The sequence below is a fragment of the Muntiacus reevesi genome, chromosome 2 (genome assembly GCF_963930625.1).
Source record: "Muntiacus reevesi chromosome 2, mMunRee1.1, whole genome shotgun sequence".
NCBI lineage: Eukaryota > Metazoa > Chordata > Mammalia > Artiodactyla > Cervidae > Muntiacus > Muntiacus reevesi.
Genome location: NC_089250.1, coordinates 158,462,066 through 158,487,968, shown reverse-complemented (window position 1 = coordinate 158,487,968; position 25,903 = coordinate 158,462,066). Strand labels below are relative to the sequence as shown.

At 37.7% G+C, this 25,903-nt stretch overlaps 1 protein-coding gene across 1 annotated transcript in view; it reads right to left on the bottom strand.

Annotated features, from left to right (window-relative positions):
* Positions 1–25,903, bottom strand: part of PNLIPRP3 (pancreatic lipase related protein 3) — an 87,273-nt gene that overhangs the window by 25,253 nt on the left and 36,117 nt on the right. The window contains exons 2-3 of the mRNA XM_065919227.1: positions 5,984–6,160; positions 2,503–2,722 (exon numbers count right to left, since the gene is read on the bottom strand). Of these exons, the coding sequence (XP_065775299.1) occupies positions 2,503–2,722; positions 5,984–6,160 (397 nt within the window). The remainder of the gene's footprint in view (positions 1–2,502; positions 2,723–5,983; positions 6,161–25,903) is intronic.

Here is a 25,903-nt window from a genome sequence, read left to right as displayed (position 1 = left end):
CTTCTGTTTTACTGCCTGTGCTCTACAAAGTTCTAGTGCATGTCTCTGTCCAGAAGGATAACGGATCAGCAAGTCCTATGAGGGCTGAGGGTCAACATCAGGGGATACAGTTAGTCCTGAGCAGAAAAATTCACCCTGAAAGTCCCAAATGGATAGAGGTGCCTCCAAACATTTGTATTACATTTTTTAAAAACGTGGTAACATACACATAACATAAAATTACTGTTTCATCCATCATTAAGAGCAAAATTCACTTGCACTGTCATTCACATTACTGTGCAAGCAATACCACCATTCCAGAACATTTTCATCATCTCGGACTGAAACTCTGTACCCATTAAACAGTAACTCCCATCACCGCCTCCCCCAGCCCCTGGTAACTATTGATATTCTACTTTCTGTCTCTCTGAATTTGACTATTCTTGGTATGTTATGTAACTGGAATCATATATTTGTCCTTTTGTGTCTGGCATATTCAATTTAGCAAAACGCTTGCAAGATATTGTACCATCTATTAGAATTTCATTTCCTTTCTACAGCTGGGTAATACTTTTCCCTCTCCTTTTTGACAGTTATAGAAATCAAACTTTTGAAGACATTTTCTTTATAAGTTTCTCTGTACTCAAATTAAAGTCTTGTCTTTTCTTCTTTGTTCTCACTAGAGCCGTAATCTATAGAGCAGATGGTATATTTCAGTAAAGAGTTATGTGTACATATGTATGTGTAAGTCTGGTAAGAAGATAGCCATGTTTGCAGGGTGTGAAGGCCTAGAAGGCGGCTGTCTTGGCTGGTGAGACCTGCCCTGCATGTAACGGGTCTGGTGGAAAGCAAGCCCCAAGGTTATAGATGCAGGTAAAGACTGGAGATGATTTTTGCTCCTTCCCTGGCTCCTTTCCCACCTGCCCCCTAAATATAGACGCTCCACCTGGGTCTCGTATCATGCTTTGTTCTCTCCCCTGAGATCTCATGCACTCTTGAGTTTCAACTCTCACCTCTGCGTAAAAGATTTTGAATGTATTTCTGCAGCTCCAGACAACCTGCCAAGTTGTACGACTAACATCTCCAATAGTCTAAACCAACTTCATTTGTCAAAAATTGAACTCTTTCTTTTGCCCTAAATTTTTCAGACAAGAGGGTCATTTTTCTTCCTATCATGCATATGTGAAATCTCAGGACAGCTGATGATGTTTAACATGTCAGTTTTTTGTTAAAGTACTCACTCTCATTACTCTGGCTCTGGTTAGTTCCCGTGTCTGATCCAAATCGCACGAGAGCTTTATTCAGTGCTGTCAAACAGAACTCTCTGTGATGATGGAAATGTCCTATATTTGTGCCGTTCAACACAGTAGCCACTGGTCATGTGTGGCTCTTGAGCACTTGAAATGTGGTTGGCGTAGCTGAAGAACTGAATTTTTAGCTTTATTTCAAGAGCCACATGTGGCTGGTGACTAGATAGCACGGGACTAAACCGGCTGGCAGTGCCTCCTTCTCCCCAGCCCCCAATCCCTGCTCTCTCAGCTCCAAGCCAGAAAGTACACTGCAGCTAGAATAAAGGTCCTAGAGCCTCCTAAAAACTCACAGTGGGTCCTCATGGCTCCCAGGGTAATAGCCCATCTCCCCAGGAAGGAATTATACAAATTGTTTCTAAAACTGTGTTTCTAACCCACTCCACATTTGAAGACTTCCTCTCTGCCTTGTCTAACCCAACATTGTGTCATTTATCAAACACTCCCTCTTGTCTCTCGTGTGTGTGTGCGTGCGTGCGTTCACACCATTTCCCTGTCTGCATTTGAAAACCCTGCCCTTCCTTCAGGACACACCTCAAACCCTCCTAAAAGTCTTTCCTGGTTCCCATCCCCACCTAATCCCTTCCTCTCTCTGTTCCCAAAGTCTTTGATCTGTTACCTTACATCACTGTGTGTGTGTGTGTGTGTGTGTGTGTGTGTGTGTGTGTGTGCGCGCGCATTCACACCATTTCCCTGTCTTTGCATTTGAAAACCCTGCCTTTCCTTCAGGACACACCTCAAACCCTCCTAAAAGTCTTTCCTGGTTCCCATCCCCACGTAATCCCTTCCTCTCTCTGTTCCCAAAGTCTTTGATCTGTTACCTTACATCACAGACCAAAATCATGCTGCAACAAAGCTATTAGGTTACATATCTCATTTCTCCTAGTGTAGTAAATTTAAGACACTGTCTTGTTTATTCAATTTAGTACATAATAGGTATTGTTGCTTCTTCAGTCTTACAATGTGGAAGGTTCTCAATTAATATATTAACTGAACGAAATATCAAATTTATCCCATATGAAACACATATTCAGAGCAATCTTTGTTTTTAAATAACAGGGCAAATAATGAGAGAAATATCTGGCTCACAACACTAAAAAAAAATGTTTCCCTTTAACTCAAGAGTTTCTACCAGAATAGGTTATCTATGGTTTCTGTGCTTGGAGTAACATCTATTTTAGAATAATACGTGTGTGAAGGCAGCGGGTTAACTTACCTGATGGACTTTGGGATTCTGTCTAGTGTAGAGCAGAAAGCGAGTGTTTATCTTTTCTGGAGACCAGGGTAACCCTGCAAACTGTCTTGAGAAGGTCCCAGTCCATGGCAGACCATCTTTAAAGCATCCTACCCTTTCATAGCAAACTTCTTCCCCTGCAGCTAAAAGATAGAGTGTTAGTATTATAGGAACCAGGCCCAGAGAACGGCTGTGTTTCACACTAAGAGGGTTTATTGAAATTAGTCTTTAAACAAGTGTGACTCAGGGAGAGTCTTTTCAAAAAAAATGCTCTCCCTTCCGCTTCCCCTCCCATCCCTTCTCCATCTCACGGCCATGACCATACAGACTAAAGCACCGCAGATGAGAGTGTAGGAGATCTGATATGATACATCCCTGACTTTGGATAATTATGTTACCTTTTTTAGTCTCGGTTTCCTTCTCTGTAAAATGGAGATAATTCCACTTACCTTACAGCCTGGTTATGAAGATTAAATGAACCATTACACAGGATAGTCCTCGTTAAAATGGGCCAGAGACATAAGATTGGATACTGTGTCTTCCCTGAGGGTCTTCTTTTTCTTATAAGACATATAACTCTTGATGAAAGGTATCTTTGTGTCTCCAGAGCCTAGTACCATGCCTGGCACACAGCAGGAGTCTGAAAAATGTTTCAGAGTGTATGCCTACGTGCTAAGTTGCTTCAGTTGTGTCTGATTGTTTGAGATCATATAGACTGTAGTTAGTCAGGCTTCTCTGTCCATGGGATTCTCCAGACAAGAATACTGGAGTGGGATACCATGCCCTCCTCCAGGGGATCTTCCCCACCAGGAATCAAACCTGTGGCTCTTATCTGCATTGGCAGGTGGATTATTTACCACTAGCACCACTTAAGAATCCCTTCAGAGAGTATAAATGAGAGCAAAGTTTCATTCAATTTTAACTGTTTCTTCTTTCTGGAGCTCACTTTACTCATCTTTAAAATGAGAGGTTTGGGGAAAACTAGGTCTTGATCATTTCTTTCATTCATTGACTTTAGTTCATTTTTTACTATGACCTTACACTTTCATTTATAGATGAACACAAAAACTAAAAGCTGGTTCTTTGAAAAGGTAAAATTGACCAGCCTTCAGCCAGACTCACCAAGAAAGAAAGAGAGGACACAAAAACATAAATCAGAATGGAAAGAGAAGCCAGTACTGACACTGTTGAAATACAGAGGATCATAAGAAACTACTATAAACAATTATATGCTAACAAATTGGACAACCTAGAAGAAATGGATAAATTTCTAGGAACACAAACCTATAAAGACTGAGTCATGATAAAATAGAATATCTGGACAGATCAATTACTAAGGAGATTGAATCAGTGGTCAAAAAGCTCCCAGTAAACAAAAGGACAAGATGACTCCACTGGTGAATTCTATCACACATTCAAAGAAGAAGTAACAGCAGTCCTTCTCAAACTCATCCAAAAAATAGCAGAGAAGAGAACTCTTCCAATTCATTATACGAGGCCAGTAATACCCTGAATATCAAAATTAGACAAGAATGCCACAAGAAAAGAAACTTAAGGGCTATTATTTCTGATTGACATCAATGCAAAAATTCTCAACAAAATTTTAGCAAACAGAATTCAATAATACATGAAAAAGATCATACATGTCCTGTGTCTCTTACATCTCCTGCTTTGATAGGTAGGTTCTTTACCACTGGTGCCCCCTGGGAGCCCATACCTCAACACAATAAAGGCCATATATGTCAGGCCCACAGCTTAATCATCAGGGAAATACAAATCAAAACCTCAATGAAGTATCACCTCAGACCTGTTAGAATGGCTGTTATAAACAAAATAACCAGTGTTGGCATCATGTGGAGAAAAGGCAAACTTTATGCACCGTTGGTGGGAATATAAATGAGTATAGCCATTTATATTGATACTATATATATGATATATATATGAGTATATTATATATTATATAATATTATATATTGATATTATATATAAGATATATTTATACTATATATATGAGTAAAGCCATTATAGGTTTCACTGGTGGCTCAGTGGTAAAGAATCTGCCTGCAATTCAGGAGACACAGGTTTGATCCCTGGGTCGGGAAGATCCCCTGGAAAAGGAAATGGTAACCCACTCCAATATTCTTGCCTGGGAAATGCCATGGACAGAGAAGCCTGGTGGGCTATAGTCCTTGGTGTAGCAAGAATCAGACACAACAAAGCGACTAAATCACCACCACAGCCATTATAGAGAGTAGTATGGAGACTCCTCAAATAAATAAACAAAACTATCATATGATCCAGCAAGTTCCTTTCCGGGTATTTATCTGAAGAAAATAAGAACACGAACCTCAGAAGACACATGCACACCCATGTTCATTTTAGTATTATTTATAATAGCAAAAGGAGAGAAGTCATCTAAGTTTCCATCAGCTGGTGAATAGAAACTGTAGAACATACATTTATACATTTGAACATTATTCAGCCATTAAAAAATGAAATCTTGCAATTTGCAACAACATGAATGGACCTCGAGGGTATTGTGCTAAATGAAACAAATCAGATAACGATGATATATCAAGCGCATAAATACAGAGAACAGACCGGGGGTTGCCAGAGGCAGGAGGTTGTGGGCCTGGGATAAACAGGTCAACTGTTTTTTTTGTTTTGTATAAATAAATGCTTTAAAAACTTTATTTCATAGTGTTTTTCAGAGTGATAGTTTAACTTATTCAATTATGATCTTAATTTATAATTATGATTTATTCAATTACTGTTATTCAATTCAAAAAATTGATAATTTATTCAATTTATGATTATCTATTAATATTGGTTAGAGCCATTTGAAGACTTGAATTTGAGGATTTTCTTTCATCCCTTACCAAAATATATTAAATAAATCTCGATTTTCAAGTCCACTATTTTTTAACTTCATAGTCTTAGGAAATGTTGCCTTGCTTCATTCCCTAAGAATAAGATTCCATAGTAAATATATATGAGATATATTTATTAATTAATATAGTTTATTATACATTATTAAATATATTATAATATTTATTGTATATTTATTAATTTATATTTAATATAAATATAATTAAATACATTTATATTAAATATAAATATAGATGAGAGGAAATTAAAACATATTTTTAATCAAAGAAGTGTGTGTATGCTAAAAATATGCTCTTTCACCTGCCCACCCATACACCCAACCCTCTCCCCAGAGGCAATAACTTAAAACACATGTCTGCAGTTTTTATGGTTACCTCCATATCTCTATAAATAATGTGCTTACACTACTAGGTTTTGATTTATCAACGTCAGTCACACATGATCTATTAACTTCCTGCAATAATAAATGAGGATTTCATTAATCTACCTATTTCCTGGATCATCCAGGGCAAGAAACAGAAACCACTCTAGTTACTTTAACTGTAAGAGTTCAATACAATACATTGTTACTAACCGGGTTTTGGAGACCTGAAGAGGAAAGGAGGAACTAACTACAGGGAGCAGCTCCGAGCAGAAGGGCTGGTGAGAGAAGCAGAAGAGGTGGCGGCGTTGGTACTGGTATTCAGGCCTCTGAGAAAGGGGTGCTAGCCGGCTGGGGCTGGCATCTTTGAGCGGCAGCCTGCATCTGGTTCTGGGAGTATTAGGAAAATGTAAACTACTGCTGCTGCTCCTGGATGGTTGTTTGTGCGAAGTGAATGTCCGAGAGTCATGTCCAACTCTTTGCAATCCCATGAACTGTACAGTCCATGGAATTCTCCAGGCCAAAATACTGGAGTGGGAAGCCTTTCCCTTCTCCAGGGGATCTTCCCAACCCTGGGATCGAACCCAGGTCTCCATGCCTTTGCAAGACAAAGTTTGAAGAGATACTGCATCTCTGCCTGCCTTCCATCTCTGATATCTGTCCACTGCAATTTTACATTCATACTGTCAAGACTGATAATATTCAGTCCTTGTTCTATGATGATAATTAAATCGCCCCTGTCTTATCTGTACACTGACTCTAAAAAAATTGAAAATCAATAAACCAAATTTATATTACTATGACCAGATAAATATTTCTTCCCATCAGAGCCAGCCAGCATGCTATTTCCTTCTCGGCACTTCCATTGTTCACATAGCCCTTCCCTTCAAAGGAGAATATTCAAATGAACTCTTATTTTCCACAATACACAAATTCCTCCAGGTGAGTGTCACTTTATCTGGCTCCACATTCAGATCATGCTTTTTGTGTGCCATTTCTGTTTTCCAGAATTCTCTGGCTGACTTCGTTTCCTCTTGTTGGAAGTGTGAACATGTGCCTTCTTCAATATATCCCTAAAACAGTGCCGCGTCTCAATCAGTATTTCTCCCGCCTGGAATCCATTCTGTTTTTCCTCTTGATGCACATATACATTCAGTTCCAATTTGAACCAATGATTTCATATTGGATAATAGCTTTCTAATACAACCATCTATTTTTCATAGAAAGTCCAGCTGCCTTAGTTTTTCCATTCCATGCCCCACGCCCCCACACCCAACACTGCAACACTCTAAGTTCTCAACTACATTATTCAGTCAAGGAAAGAGAGTTTGGGTTTAAAAATGAAGATTGTAAATACTGCATGTTTTCTATGTTTGTAACTTATCAGGGGTATTGGCCAACAAGCCCTTTTCCCATAGGGCAACAGAAAGGGCATTAAAGTAGAAGAAATTAGATGTGGTTAAGAAATTAGATGTGATTTAACTGGCAACCACTCCAGTATTCTTGCCTGGAGAATTTCATGGACAGAGGAGCCTGGCGGGCTACAGTCCATGGGGTCGCAAAGAGTCAGATATGACTGAGCAACTAACTAATACACAATAGCTTATCAACATCATAAGCTATTAAAACTATTTAGGAAAAAAATGGAAAGATTAATAGCTGTTTAAAAATACACATTTAAATACACATATAAAATTAGTAACTTGAAATTGGGCCAGTAATTTAAATAGCCTAAATATCAAAGGATATAGTTCTAAAATTATAGAATTAAAGATATTATCTAGCCATTTAAATGTTTACAGAGAATTTGTAATGAAACATTTAAAGAAAGTGAGAATGATATAGTGTTGGTGGGAAAAGACAGATAAGCAAACTACTTGGAATATATAGTTTCATTTAAAATGTATGAGGGAAAAGATAAAATTCAAACGAACTTCACCAAAATATTAACAATGGTGTTAGCATTGTTTTTGTTTTTTTCCAACATATTATTCATTTATGGCCTCAAATTTTCAATAATGAATATAAATTACCTTTGTAGTAAGAAAAAAGCCGCAAAACTAAAAAGTATTTTTCCACCAAATTATGCCCACATTGGTTTCTTTGTCTTATATTAATGATAATTAAAATAACAAAAACAGATTAAGCCCTATGTGTCATGTGTGATGAAAGGAAGACTTAGAAAAGGTGATCACCTTGTTCAATGTTTCATAAGCAAAAATGAACCATAATGCAGGTCAATCTATCACTAAACAGAACTGGGAGGTATGTCGTCAATTAGTTTTTTCTAGGTTGCACTGTGGTAACAAATGATTTCCAAGTCTCACTGGCTTATAAAAATTAAGTTCATTTCTTATTCATGTTGTATTTTGACTGCAATGGTTTTAGGTTGGATGTGGCTCTGAGCTATCAGTCTTCTTTATTCCAGGATCCAAGTTTAAGGAACAGACCCTGTTCAGCACTCTTGGGGCCAAGGAAATGGATGTAACAGCCGAACCAGGCAGATTTCAAGCAGGTCTTCAGACTTGGCACTATTCTCTGCTGTACGTGTCCTGTGGACAAAGGCGGCTCTGTGGAAGGAACCCTTCGGGGGCGGCAGCAGGGTAAATAAGGGGGAACAATAAAATCTACCGCAGAAGGGTATGCACATTAAATTCCCATATGCACCAACTTTTGCCATTTTAGTTTGCATTTCTTTAACTACCTATACACTTGAACATCTTTTTGTGCATTTCTGGCATTTGCACATTGTCTAATGGGTGAGATTTTCATGCTGTATGCACATTTTCCTAAAAGGTTATTTTTCTTTATTTATGTTTAAAAACTCTTTGAACAGTTAAAAATATTTCCACCCTTTCTCAGATATTTAGCAAAGACATTCTAGTTAAACATTTTTGTTTAATAGATTTTACTTTTTGTCATATAGAAGTTTGCATTTTATTCAACAACATAATCCATCTTTTCCTTTATGGCTTTGGAGTTTTTTCTTGTTTAGAAAAACCATCTGCACTCTAAGATCATTAACAATTTCAGTCTGTTTTCATAATATTTTTGTTTTACTCTTTTACTTTTAAATGTTCATTTATCTGGGATTTACTTTGATACAGAGTTTCAGTTCTCTTAGCATAAATTTATACAAAATGTAATCATTTAAATGTCTTTCACATCCATGGTTATTTCCCTTTGTTTATTTAAAACTGCCATCATGGCTTCTTTTTTTTTTTTCACGTTTATGTGACAACCACCACTTAAATTTATCAATTATATTGTTTTCTTCCTGTTTTTCTAATGCATTAACCTCTATTTTTATTAATTAAAATTTTCTTTCAATGTTAATTGTTCTTTTATAGTTTCTTCTATTATTGAGTCATATTCTGCTGTATTTTTCAACTGAAATGTTTTGTTTCCTCTTTGATCTAAAAGTTCTTTACAGGAGCATCTGAAATATAGCACATTATATGAAACTAGCTTTAATTGGCTAAGAAATCATAAATTGGCATGTGCATTCAGTTTCTAAGTCATGTCTGACTCTTTGCAACCCCATGGATTGCAGCCCACCAGGCTCCTCTGTCCATGGGATTTCTGAGACAAGAATACGGGAGTGGGTTGCCATTTCCTCCTCCAGGGAATCTTCCCCACCCAAGGGATGGAACTTACGTCTCCTTTGTCTCCTGTATTGCATGCAGATTCTTTACCTGCTGAACCACCTCTGTTGAGTCAGTTCGGTTGCTCATTCAGGTTCGACTCTTTGTGAACCCATGGACTGCACTACGTCAGGCTTCCCTGTCCATCACCAACTCCTGGAGCATGCTCAAACTCACGTCCATGGAGTCGGTGATGACATCCAACCATCTCAGCCTCTGTCATCCCCTTCTACTTCTGCCTTCAATCTTTCCCAACATCAGGGTCTTTTCCAATGAGTCAGTTCTTCGCATCAGGTAGCCAAAGTATTGGAGTTTCAGCTTCAGTATCAGTCCTTCTAATGAATATTCAGGGATGATTTCCTCTAGGATTGGCTAGTTTGATCTCCTTGCAGTCCAAAGGACTCATGAGTCTTTTCCACCACCATAGTTCAAAAGCATCAATTCTTTGGTGCTAAGCTTTCTTTATGGTCCAACTCTCACATGCATACATGACTACTGGAAAAAACCATAACTTTGACTAGACAGATCTTTGTCAGCAAAGATCTCTATGCTTTTTAATATGCTGTCTAGGTTGGTCATAGCTTTCAATCCAAGGAGCAAGTGTCTTTTAATTTCATGGCTGCACTCACCATCTGCAGTGATTTTGGAACTCAAGAAATAAAGTCTGTCACTGCATTGTTTCCCCATCTATTTGCCATAAAGAGATGAGACCAGATTCCCTAATTTCCACTTTCTAAATGAGTCTTTTCTTTATGGTACTGTGTACAACCTTTTTCAATGACATAGAAAAGCTGGAAAATAGACTCATTAATTTATTCAAGAAGTATTTATCTGAGTGCCTATTATATGCCAGGGATGGTTCTCAGCACTGAGGACTCAGCAGTGGAAAAAGTAGTTCAGGCGCCCATGGAGTATGTAATCTAGTTGGGGGTAGAAGACAGGCAATGGATAAGAATAAATAAAATATGGTATATGTTTAAGTGTGGCAAGTGCTGGGAGAAACACAGAACATGACAGGGGTGAAGGTGCGAGTGTGTTTCTGTCAGGAGGGGTTACAATTCAAATAGAGTGGCCAGGGAAGACCTAGCAAAGAAAAGTGGCATTTGAATCCATACATGGAGGGGATGAGGAGTAAACTTGATGGATTTTCTGGGAGGCATTCCAGGCAGAGGGAAGAAGAAGTACAAGCACATCTAGTATGATGAAGAATTACGAGGAGGCTGCCCTGAATGGAACTGAAGAAATAAGATGGGGGGTGTGGGGAAAGGCAGGTCCATGACACTTTAGTCTGCAAATTCAAAATCTAAAAGTCTTTGAGGAAAAAAGTGGGGCTTTTATTTTTTCCTTTTTTAGTTTTCAGCAAACTCGGTAGAAAAAAATGGGTCTAAAGCCATGTATATTTTTTTCTTTATTCCACTTAATGTGAACATATAAGTTTTACTATAGAAATACATGCAGGTAACTGGATAAGTGTGGTACTGGGGATTTATGAAGGGACTCTTCTTTTTACTTCTATTTTCTTTTCGAAATAGGAAACAAGCCCATCGGCCAAGAGTGTTAGTGGACAGGAAGGCACTGGAGGTTTGAGTAGAGGGGAGAAGAAGGGAGAAGAATGAAGTAACCCAGGAGCCTGGGAAAATGAAACAACCAGGGAAGCCGAATATGATGGCTTGGCAGATTCATGCTCCACTTTAGTGTAACAACCGTGATTTCACAGTGAGACAGTCAGCCTGGTATGTGTTTTTCTCCAGGCACATTCAGCTATACAAGTGCAGTCACAATATTGCAAAGTGTAAGATTTAATCAGGGTCATGGTTGACCAAGTGAATTAAGAGCAGCAGAGAAGTCCAGTGTGCACACCAAGGAAAAAGCATGACTGATCACATTTCAACTGGGTAAGGAGGGGACTCAGGAGAGAGTTAGCTGCTAGATCAAATGCTTTTTTTAAAAATAGTTATATAAAATTTAGAAAAAAAAAAATAGTTATATAAAATTTAGGTTATATATATTTCTATTACACATACATATCTTAGCTGCCATAATTTAAAAACTGAGTCCATATCACATTTGTTTTGTAAACTATATCACACCTATTCAATTTTTAATAGAGTCTATTTGTTTTCAGTCTTCTGGTACTTGCCATTTTATACTTTGTGCTTAATTCAGTGAGATTCTAAACAGAAGTCACTGCCTATTGAAAAGCAAATATTTGAAAAACATGTCTTTCTGATAGATATGGAACTTATCAATCACAACTGGGTCTCCAGAGCTTAACACAGTACTTGGCACATAGTAGGTGTCTGTATTTGTTGATTTAAAAGAAAAATGTATTCATATCCTTGTTCAGAGAGGGTTTTGAGGGGTGGGCTGGGAGTAGAGATAGTAAGAAGGCCTCTGAACTCTAGGAGGAGGTGGTAACACTGAGAAGAGACGTGACAATTCAAGAAAATAGACCAGGGCATACCTGACTCAGTTAATTCTGCTCTGGAACTCATTAATCTGCTTTCAGCATTCAACTGGAACTGTCCTGGGGTAGGAAAATCATGGAAAATAGAGCACAGTTCCTGGCATATACTAAAACTAACAAGGGCTCCATCCCTTTATTTTTATTCCATAAGGAGAGCTGGACAGCAGGGACTAAAACACACTGAAATCCTTTGATTCTATTTTGGCTAAAATGCACTAACTAACTTTTATTGTGCTTACACGCACAATGTTGAAGCAGGGTGGTAAGAACAAAAGAAACCAATAACTACTACATAGGTAATGTTAATACATAAGGAGTTTATAATATAAAGTTCAGAAGTCAATAAATACTGAGCTAAGGTGTAAGATCATGACACAAATGAAAAAAATCAATGTGGAGTTTCCAATCAGCATTAATCATTCATTCATTCATTCATTCATTCAAACATTTATTGAGCATCTATTGTGAATCAGGTACTGAAAATGGAAATATGTATGTCTTTATTTACTGCTAAATACTCATCTTAGAAGTGAAGAAACTGAAACTTCAATGGCAAAATTATTTGTCCAAGACCATAAAGCTACTAAATGATGAAGCTGGAGGCCCAGTACAAAACTGTCCAGTGACTTTTATTTTATTGGAAATTGATGCTTTTCATATGCTTGTCAGATTCATTGTTATGAAACTGGTACATTTTCCTTTAGATAACTTTATGAAGAATAAAATATAAACAGAGCCAATATTTCAAAGTCCATGTCAATTATATTTAAGATGTCAATATACTCTGTTTCAAAGAAATTATAAATTATGAGTCTTACCTGGTGATTTGTCAAAGAATAAAAGTGCAGCAATCCAAATTCCAAACATCTGAGTTGATTTTTCAATAATGTAAAATCTTGAAATTTTTTGCTTGCAAAGTCACTCAACTATAAAAATATCAAGCAGTTTTCTTCAAAATGGTATCAATTAGTATTTAAGTTCTAGGTCCAGAAGAGCATGGGACTCACACTACCTTTAATTCTTCTGCCTTGCAAAGTAAATATGTCATAGTCTGGACTTCTAACTTCACGTTAAGAGAGATAATTAGCAGGGTGTGCCTTGCGTTATGTGATGGGTAATTAAAACTTCTGAGGTGTTGCTATTTCATCATTAGCAATATTTTGGTTAGGCATAAACTGAGTCATTCTTGAAAGATATTTTAGTACTTTGGGATGGTATTATAGTTAAGAAACATTAAAAAAAGCAAAAATTTTCCAAACTAGGATTATACATTTAATGTATTTTTCCCTAACACATTTCTTTATTTTAATTTTTGTTTAAGTTTTTATTAATTTTTAAATTTCAGTTGTTAATTTACAATGTTATGTTAGTTTCTGTTGTGCAGCAAAGTGACTTGGTTACACAAACATTTACATTCACTCTTTTTTAGATTCTTTTCCCACACACGTCATTACAGAGTATTGAGAAGTGGTCCCTATGTAACACAGTAGGTTCTCATTAGTTACATATTTTATATGTAGTAGTGTATTTATGTTAGTCCCAATCTTGCACCTTATCCCTCACCCCCAGTTTTCCTCCTTGGCAACCATAAATTTGTTTTCGACATCTGTGACTCTATTTCTGCTTTATAAATAAGTTAATTTGCATCAATTTTTTTAGATTCCACATATAAGCAATTTCACATAATTTTTGTCTTTCTTTGTGTGACTTACTCAGGATGACAATCAGGTCCATTCATGTTGCTGTAAATGGCATTATTTCATTCTTTTTTATGCCAGAGAAAAACATAATTCGAAAAGATACATGCACTCCAGTGTTCACTGAAGCACTATTTACAATAGCCACGACATGGAAGCAACTTAAATGTTCACTGATGCATCCATCAGTGATGGATGATAAAGAAAGGGAACAATGGAATATTATCTAACACATTTCTGAGTGAAAACATCCACTTAATACAAGGCCCTGCCAGAATATGCTATGAATTAAACAATGAACATGGCTTATTTGGCTGTCTTATCTGTGTGGCAATATAGCATAGAATTTACCTGGTGATTGGAGCCTGATCACCTGGGTTCAAACTCTGGCTGTGCCACTTATTAGCAATGACCTTGGGCTGGTAAGCTCACTGTGCTTTCCTCTGCCTGTAAAAAACCAGGGGTAATCCTGGTTCCTAATATGGTCATTTAGATGACTGAATTACTTACTATACAAATAGTACCTAATATATAGTAAGTACTATATTGTGTAAATTTTATTATTGTCATTTTCAAGTATGTTAATTGTTATAAGAGCAAGTTTATGTTCACATATAGCTAAGTATACCCTTGTACACTTGGTATACATCATTGTACACAGGATTCATAATACACTTGAATGTAACACAAATTTGTCTTTTTGGCTACTTCATTAAGTGATGAGCAATTCAACTCACAGATATCCGTTGGTCAGTTTCTCAATTTTTAAATGTTCATGGAAGATGGCTGAAAGTATTTCTTAGTTCTTCTTAATTTTTCACTCTCACCCTAATAGCATTAAAATTTTAAATTATTTATGAAGCATTCAGCCTTTTTATATAAAACTTGTAACACTGTGCAAGAATCAGACAAAGGAGAGATTTTGAATAAGACTAGTTACAAGTCTCGGGTGCTTTTTGGTTGCAATATTTCCTGGAACTCATAGTAGCCAGTCCACCCTGGCGTGCAGACATGTAGTGATCAGAGCCTAAACCACCCAGCAGCACCAAGCTCAGTGCCTGGCACATTGAGTCCAGTAACTACACCACAAAAAAGGTGTGCTCTAAAAGTTTCGCCAGTTAAAACTGGACATTGTTCCCAAGTGGCATTTCAAGATCCAACGTTTTCAGTCACGCATGTGGGATCAGCATGAATAACATAATCTATACCTCTCAGAAGACTGTATCTTATTCACGTCTACATGAACAGGTGATTAATATTGTTGTTCTTCACTAAGTTGTGTCCAACTCTTTGCGACCCCATGGACTGCAGCACATCAGGCCTCCCTGTCCTTCGCTATCTCCCCCAGAGTTTGCTCAAACTTATGTCCATTGAGTCAGTGATGCCATCCAACTATCTCATCCTCAATCAGCTCCTTCTCTTCCTACCTTCAATCTTTCCCAGCATCAGGGGCTCTTCCAATGTGTCAGCTCTTCACATCAGGTGGCCAAGAAAGTATTCGAGCTTCAGCTTTAGCATCCGTCCTTCTAATGAACATTCAGGGTTGATTTCCTTTAGGATTGACTAGTTTGATCTCCTTGCTGTCCAAGGGACTCTCAAGAGTCTTCTCCAGCACCACAGTGCTGGAGGTGGTTAATAAAGATGGTTAAATGAAAAAAAAAAAAAATCTCTCTTCGATGTTTTCACAGAACTTTTCAATGAAACTGCTATAGCATTTAGCATATCACAGACTTATTAGGCAATTTCCTATTAGTCTCCTTCCCCAGACCAAATCATTCTGGGACAAGGGCAGGTTTTTGTTGATCTTTGGGCTCCAGCATCTAGCAATAATTCTATCATAGTAGACACATGGTCAATCTTTGTTGAGAAAAACATGTAGTCTTAGATTTCATTGATCTCATATCATTCAAGGAAATTCTTCCTCTGGAGAGATTATCATGCTGAGAGTTAAAGACTCATTATACTTTAACAATTATGTTTAACGAGGTTCAGATACTGGTGAATCCTATTTGCTCACTGGAATTGTGGCAGTTCTGCCTGAAAAATGTCACATAGAAGAATTAACAATAGCTTTTAAAAGCTCATCACAAAATCAGATCTGTGCTTATATATGACAGCACGCTAAAATGGAGGAAAAACAGCATATCGGTTGAATTCTTGACTCAAGAGTAGAAAATAATTCAATTAATTCTGTCCCTGGCATGATAAATTATTTTGAAAATTTAGTAAGGCAGAGAACCTTTCAGTATGTAATGATGAATATTTCAGTATTAATGTCAGAACCCTGAATAACATGGCTATAATTTCTTAAATAACTTTTTAGGCTATTTCTTAATGCACAGCTCTTTGAATTATCCAAGATTTCAGGGAGGCTGGCATCATGGCTATTTTGGGGAAGCAAAGAAAGAGTGAAATACAAAGACATGTGCCTGAGTAATCTTAGCATTCATTCATTCATTCATTCGCCAAATATCTGAGTGGCTGCTATGTGCCAGGAACTCTTCTGGTTTCCAGTGACACACCAATGAAAAAAGACCCTGCCCTCTTGAATATTATAGTGAGGAAAGTGAAAGTGCAAGTCACTCAGTTGTCCAACTCTGCAACGGCATGGACTGTAGCCTGCCAGGCTCCTCTGTCCATGGAATTCTCCAGGCAAGAATACTGGAGTGGGCTGCCATGCCCTCCTATGGGGGATCTTCCTAACTCAGAAATCGAACCCAGGTGTCCCGCACTGCAGGAGGATTCTTTACCAACTGAGCTACCAGGGTCAGCCAATAAACACAGTAAACCAGTAAATTCTAAAGTATGTGAAAAGGTGGCTTAAACTATGGAGAAATAAAGCAGAGTAAAGGAGATTGGGGCATCTGGGAATTGATTGACAGAGTAGATTGCTATTAATTTTGGTGGTCCAGGGAAGCTTCACTGAAAAGGTGACATATGAGCAAAAGAGAGTGACTAAGTAACACTTCAGGAAAAAAGACAGGTAAGCTGAGGTCAAAAGGCAAGAATCTGCCTCATATTTCTGAGGAAAAGCAAAAAGGCCAGTGTGTCGGGGGCAGAGGGAGAAGGAGGGGATAATAGAGGACAAGGTCAGAGAGGGGTCTGGAGGCCAGAGTGGGCAAGGCCTTGCTGGTCATTGTAGCAACTTCAGCTTTTCCTCTCAGAGAAAAGAAAGCCAGTGGCAGCCTCTAAACAGAGAAGGAATCCAATTTGACTTTGGTTATAACAGGGTCTTTCTGGATGCTCTGTTGCCAACAGACTGTAGGAGACGGAAGGAAGGAGCCAGATGACCAGCTGGGAAGCTACTGCAGTGATCAGGTGAAGATGATGGTGGTTTGGACAGGAAGGTACCAATGGAGGTGGTAAGAAGTGGATGGGCTCAGGATGTAGTTTGAAGACAAGAATCAACAAGATTTCCTTTTGTTGTTGTCTCTGTTCTTTGATTTAGCGCTTAAGGGACGTAATGATTGAGGTGCATACCCAGTGCATCTTGCAGAAGTAGAAAAATTTACTTTTTTTTCCTCCGATTTATTCTTGAATAATGTATTTTTCTCTCATAATTATTGCCAGGATATTCCTTACAATGTTTGACAGGACAAAAATATTTTAATGAATTGTTTACTTTGATTGGTTTAAGGGATGTAATTTTCTCTGCAAATTTTGGAAAATATGTTTCTAAAACAGATTATACCTCTAAAGTTTTTTCTTTTTGTTGGTAAGGCTTTATTTGTATGCACGTTTTGTAGTAATACACCACTTGTATGCAGACATAAAACAAGAACCTCATGTGGAAGTATAACTTCTACTGAGGAAATATTGTTGTAAACTATTACTTTGTGAACTATAGACTATAATTAGATAGTCATCACATAGTTGTTAAATTATATACAATAAAAATGCACATAACATCAACACAATTCATTATAATTACAAGTTACTCTAGAAGGCTACTTGAAGTTTCCAAGTAGCACACTTCTCATAATAGTAATTTGCTATACTACAATGTGGCATATTAAAATTATACTTTGGAAAGTTAAATTCTTTCACATTCAGCAAAGTCAGAATAATATAATAAAGAAAAATGTCACCATTGAAGAGGCAGTTGTAAAGAAAGGAGAGGTTGGGAGGATTTATACCTGCATTAAGAATTGGCAAATCATGTGTGGGATTTCAATATAGTTTGAAAAGGCTTCACTTCTAGAATTAGGGGAAGAAATGGTGATGTGGAGCCTGGACTTTAGAATTGGATCTGGGTTCAAGCCAGGCAGGACTTCTTTAGCAACACTATCTTCGACAACTTAAGTCAATTTTTCTGAGCCTCGGACTCCCTCTGTATGTTAAGTAGTAAGTATATGTCTCAATATCTTGCCTGCACTAATTCTACTTTGAATATTATTGTTTGCCTTTTATCCTTAATCCAATTATTCATTTCTCTTTTTCCTTTAGCTATATTCAGTATAACTGAAAAGTAAAATTGTATATATTTAAAGTATACAGTGTGATGATTTGATATACCTATAAATCATGAAAAGATCACCATGACTGAGTGATATGGAGTTATATACCATAGAGTATTCCTGTCAAGATAAAATGAGGTTATGCTCAAATAGGACGTAGCTTAGCACAAGGCAAATAGTAAACATTCTATAATTAGGAGCTATAATAATTATTTTTAGGTCCAATCCAGTCTCCTGTTAATATCTCCTGTGTGGAGATATTCAGTGAATGTCATTGAGAAAGGCTAGGTACTTGTCCAAACAAGTCTAGGACAAAGGCAGGACTGAAAGAGAGGATCATCAGTGGGTGGGTGTTCTGAGAAAGTGAAATAACAATAGGGAAGTCGGGATGTAAATGGCTTTTGCAATTATGAGGGAATGTGGACCCAACAGAAATGAACCACAGGGAGAGTCATGAAGACTGACTCAGAAGGAAGGATGATGAGGGAGGTAGGCATGGGTGAGCAAAGGGTTAGTTGATGGGCAGGGATTGTAGGAAGAAGAACAAGAAAAGTAGGTCCAAGGACAAGAAGGTGACTTATAGGTAAGAAATGAGAGGGTGATGATTTGTTTCAGTGTGAATTAAACTTCTGTCCCACACACTTCTTGTTCCATGACCAACAGCATTTCTACCCTTCGCTAGTAGTTCTGTCACTTTCTTCCACCCATCACAAGGACAACAAGGGCATAAGTAGAGTAGAGAAAATCCAGCCAAACACATTTTAAAATAATTCAAGTGCTTGTCCATAAAAGGATTTCAAGGCTCTTCTCTAGTATCTGTGCTTTCAAGGCCCTGGAACAAGCCTTGGCAATATTTCACTTGCTAAGATACTTTGACTGCAATCGTTTTAAGACTTTTAAGTCTCTTTCCACTCTGGCTTTCCTTCTATCGTACTTCTCCTTTTTAGGGTGGTGCTATAGTGGCAGTGGGTATCTCTGGGGTCCAGCTAAGGGAGATTTTGGGAAACACTTTGTAAGAAAGAAAGGTTTCCCTGGTGGCTTAGGTGGTAAAGAATATACCTGCAACACAGGAAACCCAGGTTCAATCCCTGCATTTGGAAGATAGCCTGGAGAAAGAAATGGCAACCCGCTCCACTATTCTTGCTTGACAGAGGAGCCTGATTGGTTACAGTCTATGGGGTCATAAAGAGTTGGACATGACTGAGCAATTAACATTTTCTTTCTTTGTAAGAGTCTGACTCCATTTTTTGATGTTTGACTGCTGACAAATTTTAAGAGTCACTATTACCTCTGTCCTTTCTGCCCCACAACTAGGCAGGTTAAGAAAGCCTGAATGGGCTAAGAAAGCCTCTTTTGGCATGAATGGGAAGTCCAAACCATGGAAGCCCCTGCACATGGGAATGGAAACCCTTGTCCCAGCCTCACCTCCTCACCACCAAAAAGTCCCAAGTCATTATCCTTTTTCTCCCCTCTCCAGCCATTTTTAGACCAGCATGCTTGGTCTACCCTGGAGCCTACCCTGCTCTTCCCAGAAAGACTCATGATGTGAGTAATAAACCTTTATTAATCAGGTTCTGTATTAGATGTTACATTTACATTAGCCCATTTTGTTCTCACAATGACCCTGATACGTTTCACTTTTTATTCAGATAAGGAAGTTGAAGTTACATATATTAAATAAATAATCCCCAAGATAATTATGAAAGCTGATTTGCACCCAGTATAAACCCTAAACACTACAATGTCTCTCAATAGCCTTTCAGATTGTTGATTCTCCCCAGTCTTTCGGCTGCACTTACTGTCCCTGGCACTGAAACACACATCTTTATCTTCAAGATTCCTGAAATCATGTTTTCCCACCTACTTCTACAGCTTCTCTTATCCCATGGCTGGCAGCTTTTCAGTTTTCTTATTTTCAAACACGATTATTCCCAAGAGTCATCTTTTTTCTCCATATTTTGTAGATGCGTAGATATTTCCACCTGTGGCAGGACAGCCCGTTCCTATGACTCACCTTTTGTCTCTCTGTAAGAATCTTCCCTCTTCTTTCCAAAGCTTCTCGCCCAGCAACACCAATTGTCTACTGGGCCTTTCTAACTGGGTGTCTTACATGAATCATAAAGTTACCATATTCAAGTTTTAAGAAACTCTTTTCTGATCAAAGAGCTTCTCCTCACAACCTTCCCATTCCTATTTGTTGAGTCATTGGCAGGAAACATCCACAGGGTCTTTGATACCCTCAAGGTCCCTGGCTTCCAGAGAGTCCTGTTGAACTCTGTTGATGCTTCCTCTTTGGTGTCTCCCTCATTCATTTCTTACTATGAAACACACTGCAGAATCCCTGCTTGGGGTTTCATTTCTTGCCTGAAATGCTGCTTCTGTCCCAGGCTTCTGTCTCTTCAACCACATATTCTAGACATTATTTATAGATCATCCATCTTGAATCACATCTCTAATCATATTCTCCTCAAAAGTTTTTAATGAATGAAACAAACTATTTGACTTGCATAAAGGACCTCCTGTCCTCTCCTCAGTCTAGCTACTGAGCCTTCAAGTTCACACCCCTTCACACCCATTACATCTGCTGAGGTTTTGCTCATGCTGGTTCTTCAACCTTGACAGTTCTTCCTCACCCTTCTTGATGTGCAAAATCATTCTCATAATTTGAGAGCCAGTTCAAGTATGACAATACCTTTCATGAATACTTTTTCTGATTCCTCTTAGTCACATATGATCTCTGCAGTTGATGGATATCCACTGCATCTTATATTATTTTTATCCTACTTATTACATTTTTTATTATTTCATTTTTAATACTGGACAATTTCCAAAGAATTTTCTTGCTTTTTTTCCCTCTTTATCTTTGACCCACTTCACCCATTTCTCCCACCTCCTACCCCCCTCCTCTGGCAACCACTAATCTGTTCTTTGTATCCATGAGTTTGGTTTTGTTTTAGTTTGTTTTGTTTTAGATTCCACATAAAAAAGAAATTGTACGATATTTGTCTTTCTCTGTCTGACTTATTTAACTCAGCATAATGCCTTTGAGGTCCATCTATGTTGTTGCAAATGGCAAGGTTTCTTTCTTTTTTATGACTAAAAAATGTTCCACTGTATATAAATACCACAATTTCTTTATCTATTCATCTATCAATGGACACAGGTTGTTTCTGTATCTTTGCTACTGTAAATAATGCATATAATTACCTTTTATCCTTCCCACAACTGTAAAAAAATCCATGTTACTTTTTTCATCTCCATTAATAACCTGTAAACTTGAAAGCCAAGACTATGGGACTGTATGCTGCTTGTGATACCTGATTAATACAGTTTTGTTTTTTTTCTAGAACACATATCATCATTCCATTCCCCTGCTTTGTCTATGAGATAAAGTTCAAACTCATCAGCATGTAATGTATGGCTTTCCTGAAACTTCTCCCTTGTGCTTCTCCCACTGTTCCTCACTCTAAGCACACATCAAGCGGAACCACTTAGAGTCCTGCAAACACGCTATCTATGTCTATGCCTCTGTGCCTTCATCTTTGCTATTTCTACACCATTTTCTCTCCCACACCTGTACTGAGTAAACTCCTAATCCTTCATCCAGATTCAGCTCAAGTATTATCTACTATGTGAAACCACCCTAACCCCAAAATTGGAAATTATCACTTATTCTAGGATCCTCCACACTTATCCAGAGATATCTCCAACTCTGATGCTATTATTACATTATAGTTAGTCACACATTGGACTGTGCCAACTGATTGCCATCTTGAGGTTAAGGAAATCAATTAGGTGAGGGGCCTGGCACTTGGGGGACACCCAGTACTTCTTAACAGACCTTTTATAAATAAATGAGCAAATAAAAAACTGAACAAAGAGAGGAAAGAAACTATCTAAATAAATATTAAATGAACTCAGATTGATTTGGTTTAAATATATCAAAAAGTAAAATTCTTGTCTATGGCCCATATTCCTATAATTGTAATTTTCAACAACTTATAGAGAAGGAAGCAATCCTACAAGTTTATTCATTCCACTCTTCACATATTCTAGTATAGGTAGGCACTTCAAAAAATCAACTTCAGGTCGGGTTCCCAGTCTCTGAAATCCAAGGATCACTATTATGTATTGTTCTCATTGAGATAATAAAAGTGATATATGTATCCTAATATAACAAATATGTGTGTTCCTACGACAAATAATACCATGAATTCAACTTTGTTACTGGTGAACATTTACTTCTAATCAGGGTAAATATTGGATTACCCATTAACTAGTTCAATTTTATTAATTTGTGCTTCCATATTTCCAAAATGTCTAGTTGCTATCTTAGAGAATTTAAATTTTCTGAGAAAAAGATGACTTAGGGGTAACTTGAAGACAATTGGGTTTTCTTTTTTCACAAGACAGCCAGTATTTGGGCTGCTATAGACAGAATGACATACTACTATTTGAGGTTTATTGAATACATATCCTTAAGCTCCTTACTTGATAAATCACAAAACACATTTTAGCCAAAGAACTTATTTCCCTCTGGCAGATTTTATATTTAAATTTATGTGACAGTACATGATACAGAAAAGACCAAACCTGACAACTGACGAAAGCTGTATGAAAAAGCATTCTGGACACAGAGAGATAACATAAATAAAGGGTCTGGTCTCTACTTCTCACACCACCACTACGAGCTAACTGAGGAAAATACATTCTGAGTGTGACCCCCTGGTCTATCAAATGAGGAAGTTGAACTCTGTCATATAATGCCCTTTGTGATTCTAAAACAGTCTATACTTTGAATTTTAGGGGTCATATTCATAGATATTTGAGTAAGCTCTTCTCCTGAGGGGAAAGGGGAACTCTCTCACAATAATTCTGGTGCTATAACCATAAAACCATCTAAAGTGTCATTATTTCTTATCATCTATACTGACTCAATGTTTATCATAGCCAGGTGGTGACTCTTGGCATCACCCAGAAAGGAGCTCTTCTCCTTGGGCAGGATATCATGAAGTAATTTTAAGAATGGAAACGACCAGGATTGCAACCGGGAAAAAAAAGAAATCCAAAGAACCAGTGTGCTTTGGTGAGTAAAGGGGTTGATTTAGGTTCAGTCAAATCCAAGTCAAATTGTGGCAAATAGAAGGAGGAAAAGTGGAAGGAGAGACAGATTTTGTTTTCTTGGGCTCCAAAAATCACTGCAAAATGGGGACTGCAGCCATGATAGTAAAGGATGCTTGCTCTTTGAAAGGAAAGCTATGACAAACCTAGAAAGCATATCAAAAAGAAAAGACATCATTTTGCCAACAACGGTCCCTATAGTCAAAGCTATGGTTTCTCCAGTAGTCATGTATGGATGTGAGAGTTGGACCATAAAGAAGGTTGAGTGCTGAAGAATTGATGCTTTCGAATTGTGGTGCTGGAGAAGACTCTTGAGAATCCCTTGGACAGCAAGAAGATAAAACCAATCAATACTAAAGGAAATCAACCCTCAATATTCATTGGAAGGACCAATGCTGAAGCTGAAACTCTAATATCATCTGATGTGAAGAGCCAACTCATTGGAAAAGACCCTGATTCTGGGAAAGATTGAAGGCAGAAGGAGAAGGGAGGAACAGAGGATGAGATGGGTAGAAGGCATCATCGACTCAATAGACATGAACTTGAGCAAACTCCAGGAGACAGCAGAGGACAGAGGAGCCTGGAGTACTGAAGTTCATGGGGTCGCAAAGAGTTGGACACGAATGAGCAACTGAACAACAGCAACAACAAAAATCTGAGACCTTGCAGTGGCAAGGAAAATGAGGAAAATGAGTACCACTTTTATTTTAAAGAAACCCATAAACTGGGACCAGCTTCTTTCCCCCACTGTAGAAGGGAGTAACAAGGAAGCAACGATAAGGAGATACTTTATGTTAAAGATGAAGCCCCACCCTTGGGCTAGGAGGCTCTTCAGAAAGGATAGGATCAGAAGTTGAAGGATAGGACAGAAGTTGAAGAGTTCAATTTAAGGAGTAATTTTCTAGTAAGTTCAGTTCAGTTGCTCAGTCATGTCCTACTCTTTGAGACTCCATGGACTGCAGCAAGTCAGGCCTCCCTGTCCATCACCAACTCCCAGAGTTTGCTCAAACTCATGTTCATTGAGTCACTGATGCCATCCAACCATCTCATCCTTTGTCGTCCCCTTCTCCTCCCGCCTTTAATCTTTCCCAGCATCAGGGTATTTTCCAATGAGTCAGTTCTTCGCATCAGGTGGCCAAAGCATTGGAGTTTCAGCTTCAGCATCAGTCCTTCCAATGAATATTCAGGACTGATCTCCTTTAGGATGGACTGGTTGGATCTCCTCACTGTCCAAGGGACTCTCAAGAATCTTTTCCAACACCACAGTCCAAAAGCATCAAATTTTCAATCCTCAGCTTTCTCTACAGTCCAACTCTCACATCCATACACGACTACTGGAAAAACCACAGCTTTGACTAGACAGACTTTTGTTGGCAAAGTAATGTCTCTGTTTTTTAATATGTTGTCTAGGTTGGTCATAGCTTTTCTTCCAAGGAGCAAACATCTTTCAATTTCATGGCTGCAGTCACCATCTGCATGTCCTCAAATTGGAACCTATTAATTACTTCAATAATACATTTGAGAACGTTGTTTTAAGGAAAATTCATACTGTAAACAGGATATTAGGCATTTAAATATTGAATCTGCCCTCAAAGAGAGTACAGTCTGGTAGAGGTCATACAACATATACATAAAGAACTCTAATACCAGACAGAACGTAAAATTTATGAAAGGAGCAGAAAGGTAATAAATCCAGTGGTGATGGCACTATTAAGGAGAGGCTGCCTGACTATTTGGGGTGATGTAAGAGAGATTTATACATCTGGTAGGAAGTTAACTACATGATCTTCAAGGTCCTTTCAACAAATGCTTTGTGGTTTTATTAAAACTATCACTACAATAAGAAATTAAAAAAAAAAAAAGGATGTCTCATTTCTGTCTCATTCACAGCTATTTAGCTATTTTCTTCTTGCATGAATGTAAGAAATCATTTTTCCAACACACGCTCTTAAAACAAATGTTCTTAATTAATTTACTTAAAACATGTCTGAGAATTCAGTTTTAAAAAATCGATAGAGCATATTTAAAACTATTTCTAAAAAGGCAGGTACCAACATACTTTCCAATATAATCATGATGGATTTTTTAAAGGAAAACTTAATTATTTTATATAATACAAACCAGAGAAATGAGACTAATATAATACACTTACATACATCTATAATTTCCATTCACTCTTCATACTATTTTAGCTTTAAGATTAATTGTTCAGAATCTTTTTTCACAGTCACTCAACTTTGACTGACTCCAGTACTGACAGTCTTGGTACAAGTTATAAAGTCTTATGTGGTGTGATTATATAATTAAAATACTTTGTCTCATATTAATGGGTGTATGTCAGAGAACGACGATTCTCTCTGAGAAGAACATAAACCCATAGTAATTAATTTGTTGAGGAAAAGCCTACCAGGGCCATTACCCACTTGGCCTGTGCCTTATCTAGTGACGTTCTGGCAGCTGCAGGCTGCGGCTGGGAGCCCTGCAGGCTCAGCCTACAATCTTCTATAACGTGACTTCTGTGTAACAGTAAATCCATAAGTACATTTTTCAAAATGTAAAGTCACTTGATTAGATTAAAATAAAGCAGAAAAAAAAAAGCATTAATGTAAGTATCTTTTCCTGGAACTTCTCACTAGCAACTTTGATAAGCATTTTAAACAGTTCCCAAACTTCTCCAAAAGTCTTCACCAATGCCTAAGCTCATCTATTTTACGTGGGCTTTTGAAGAGTACTTTTATTTCTAAATT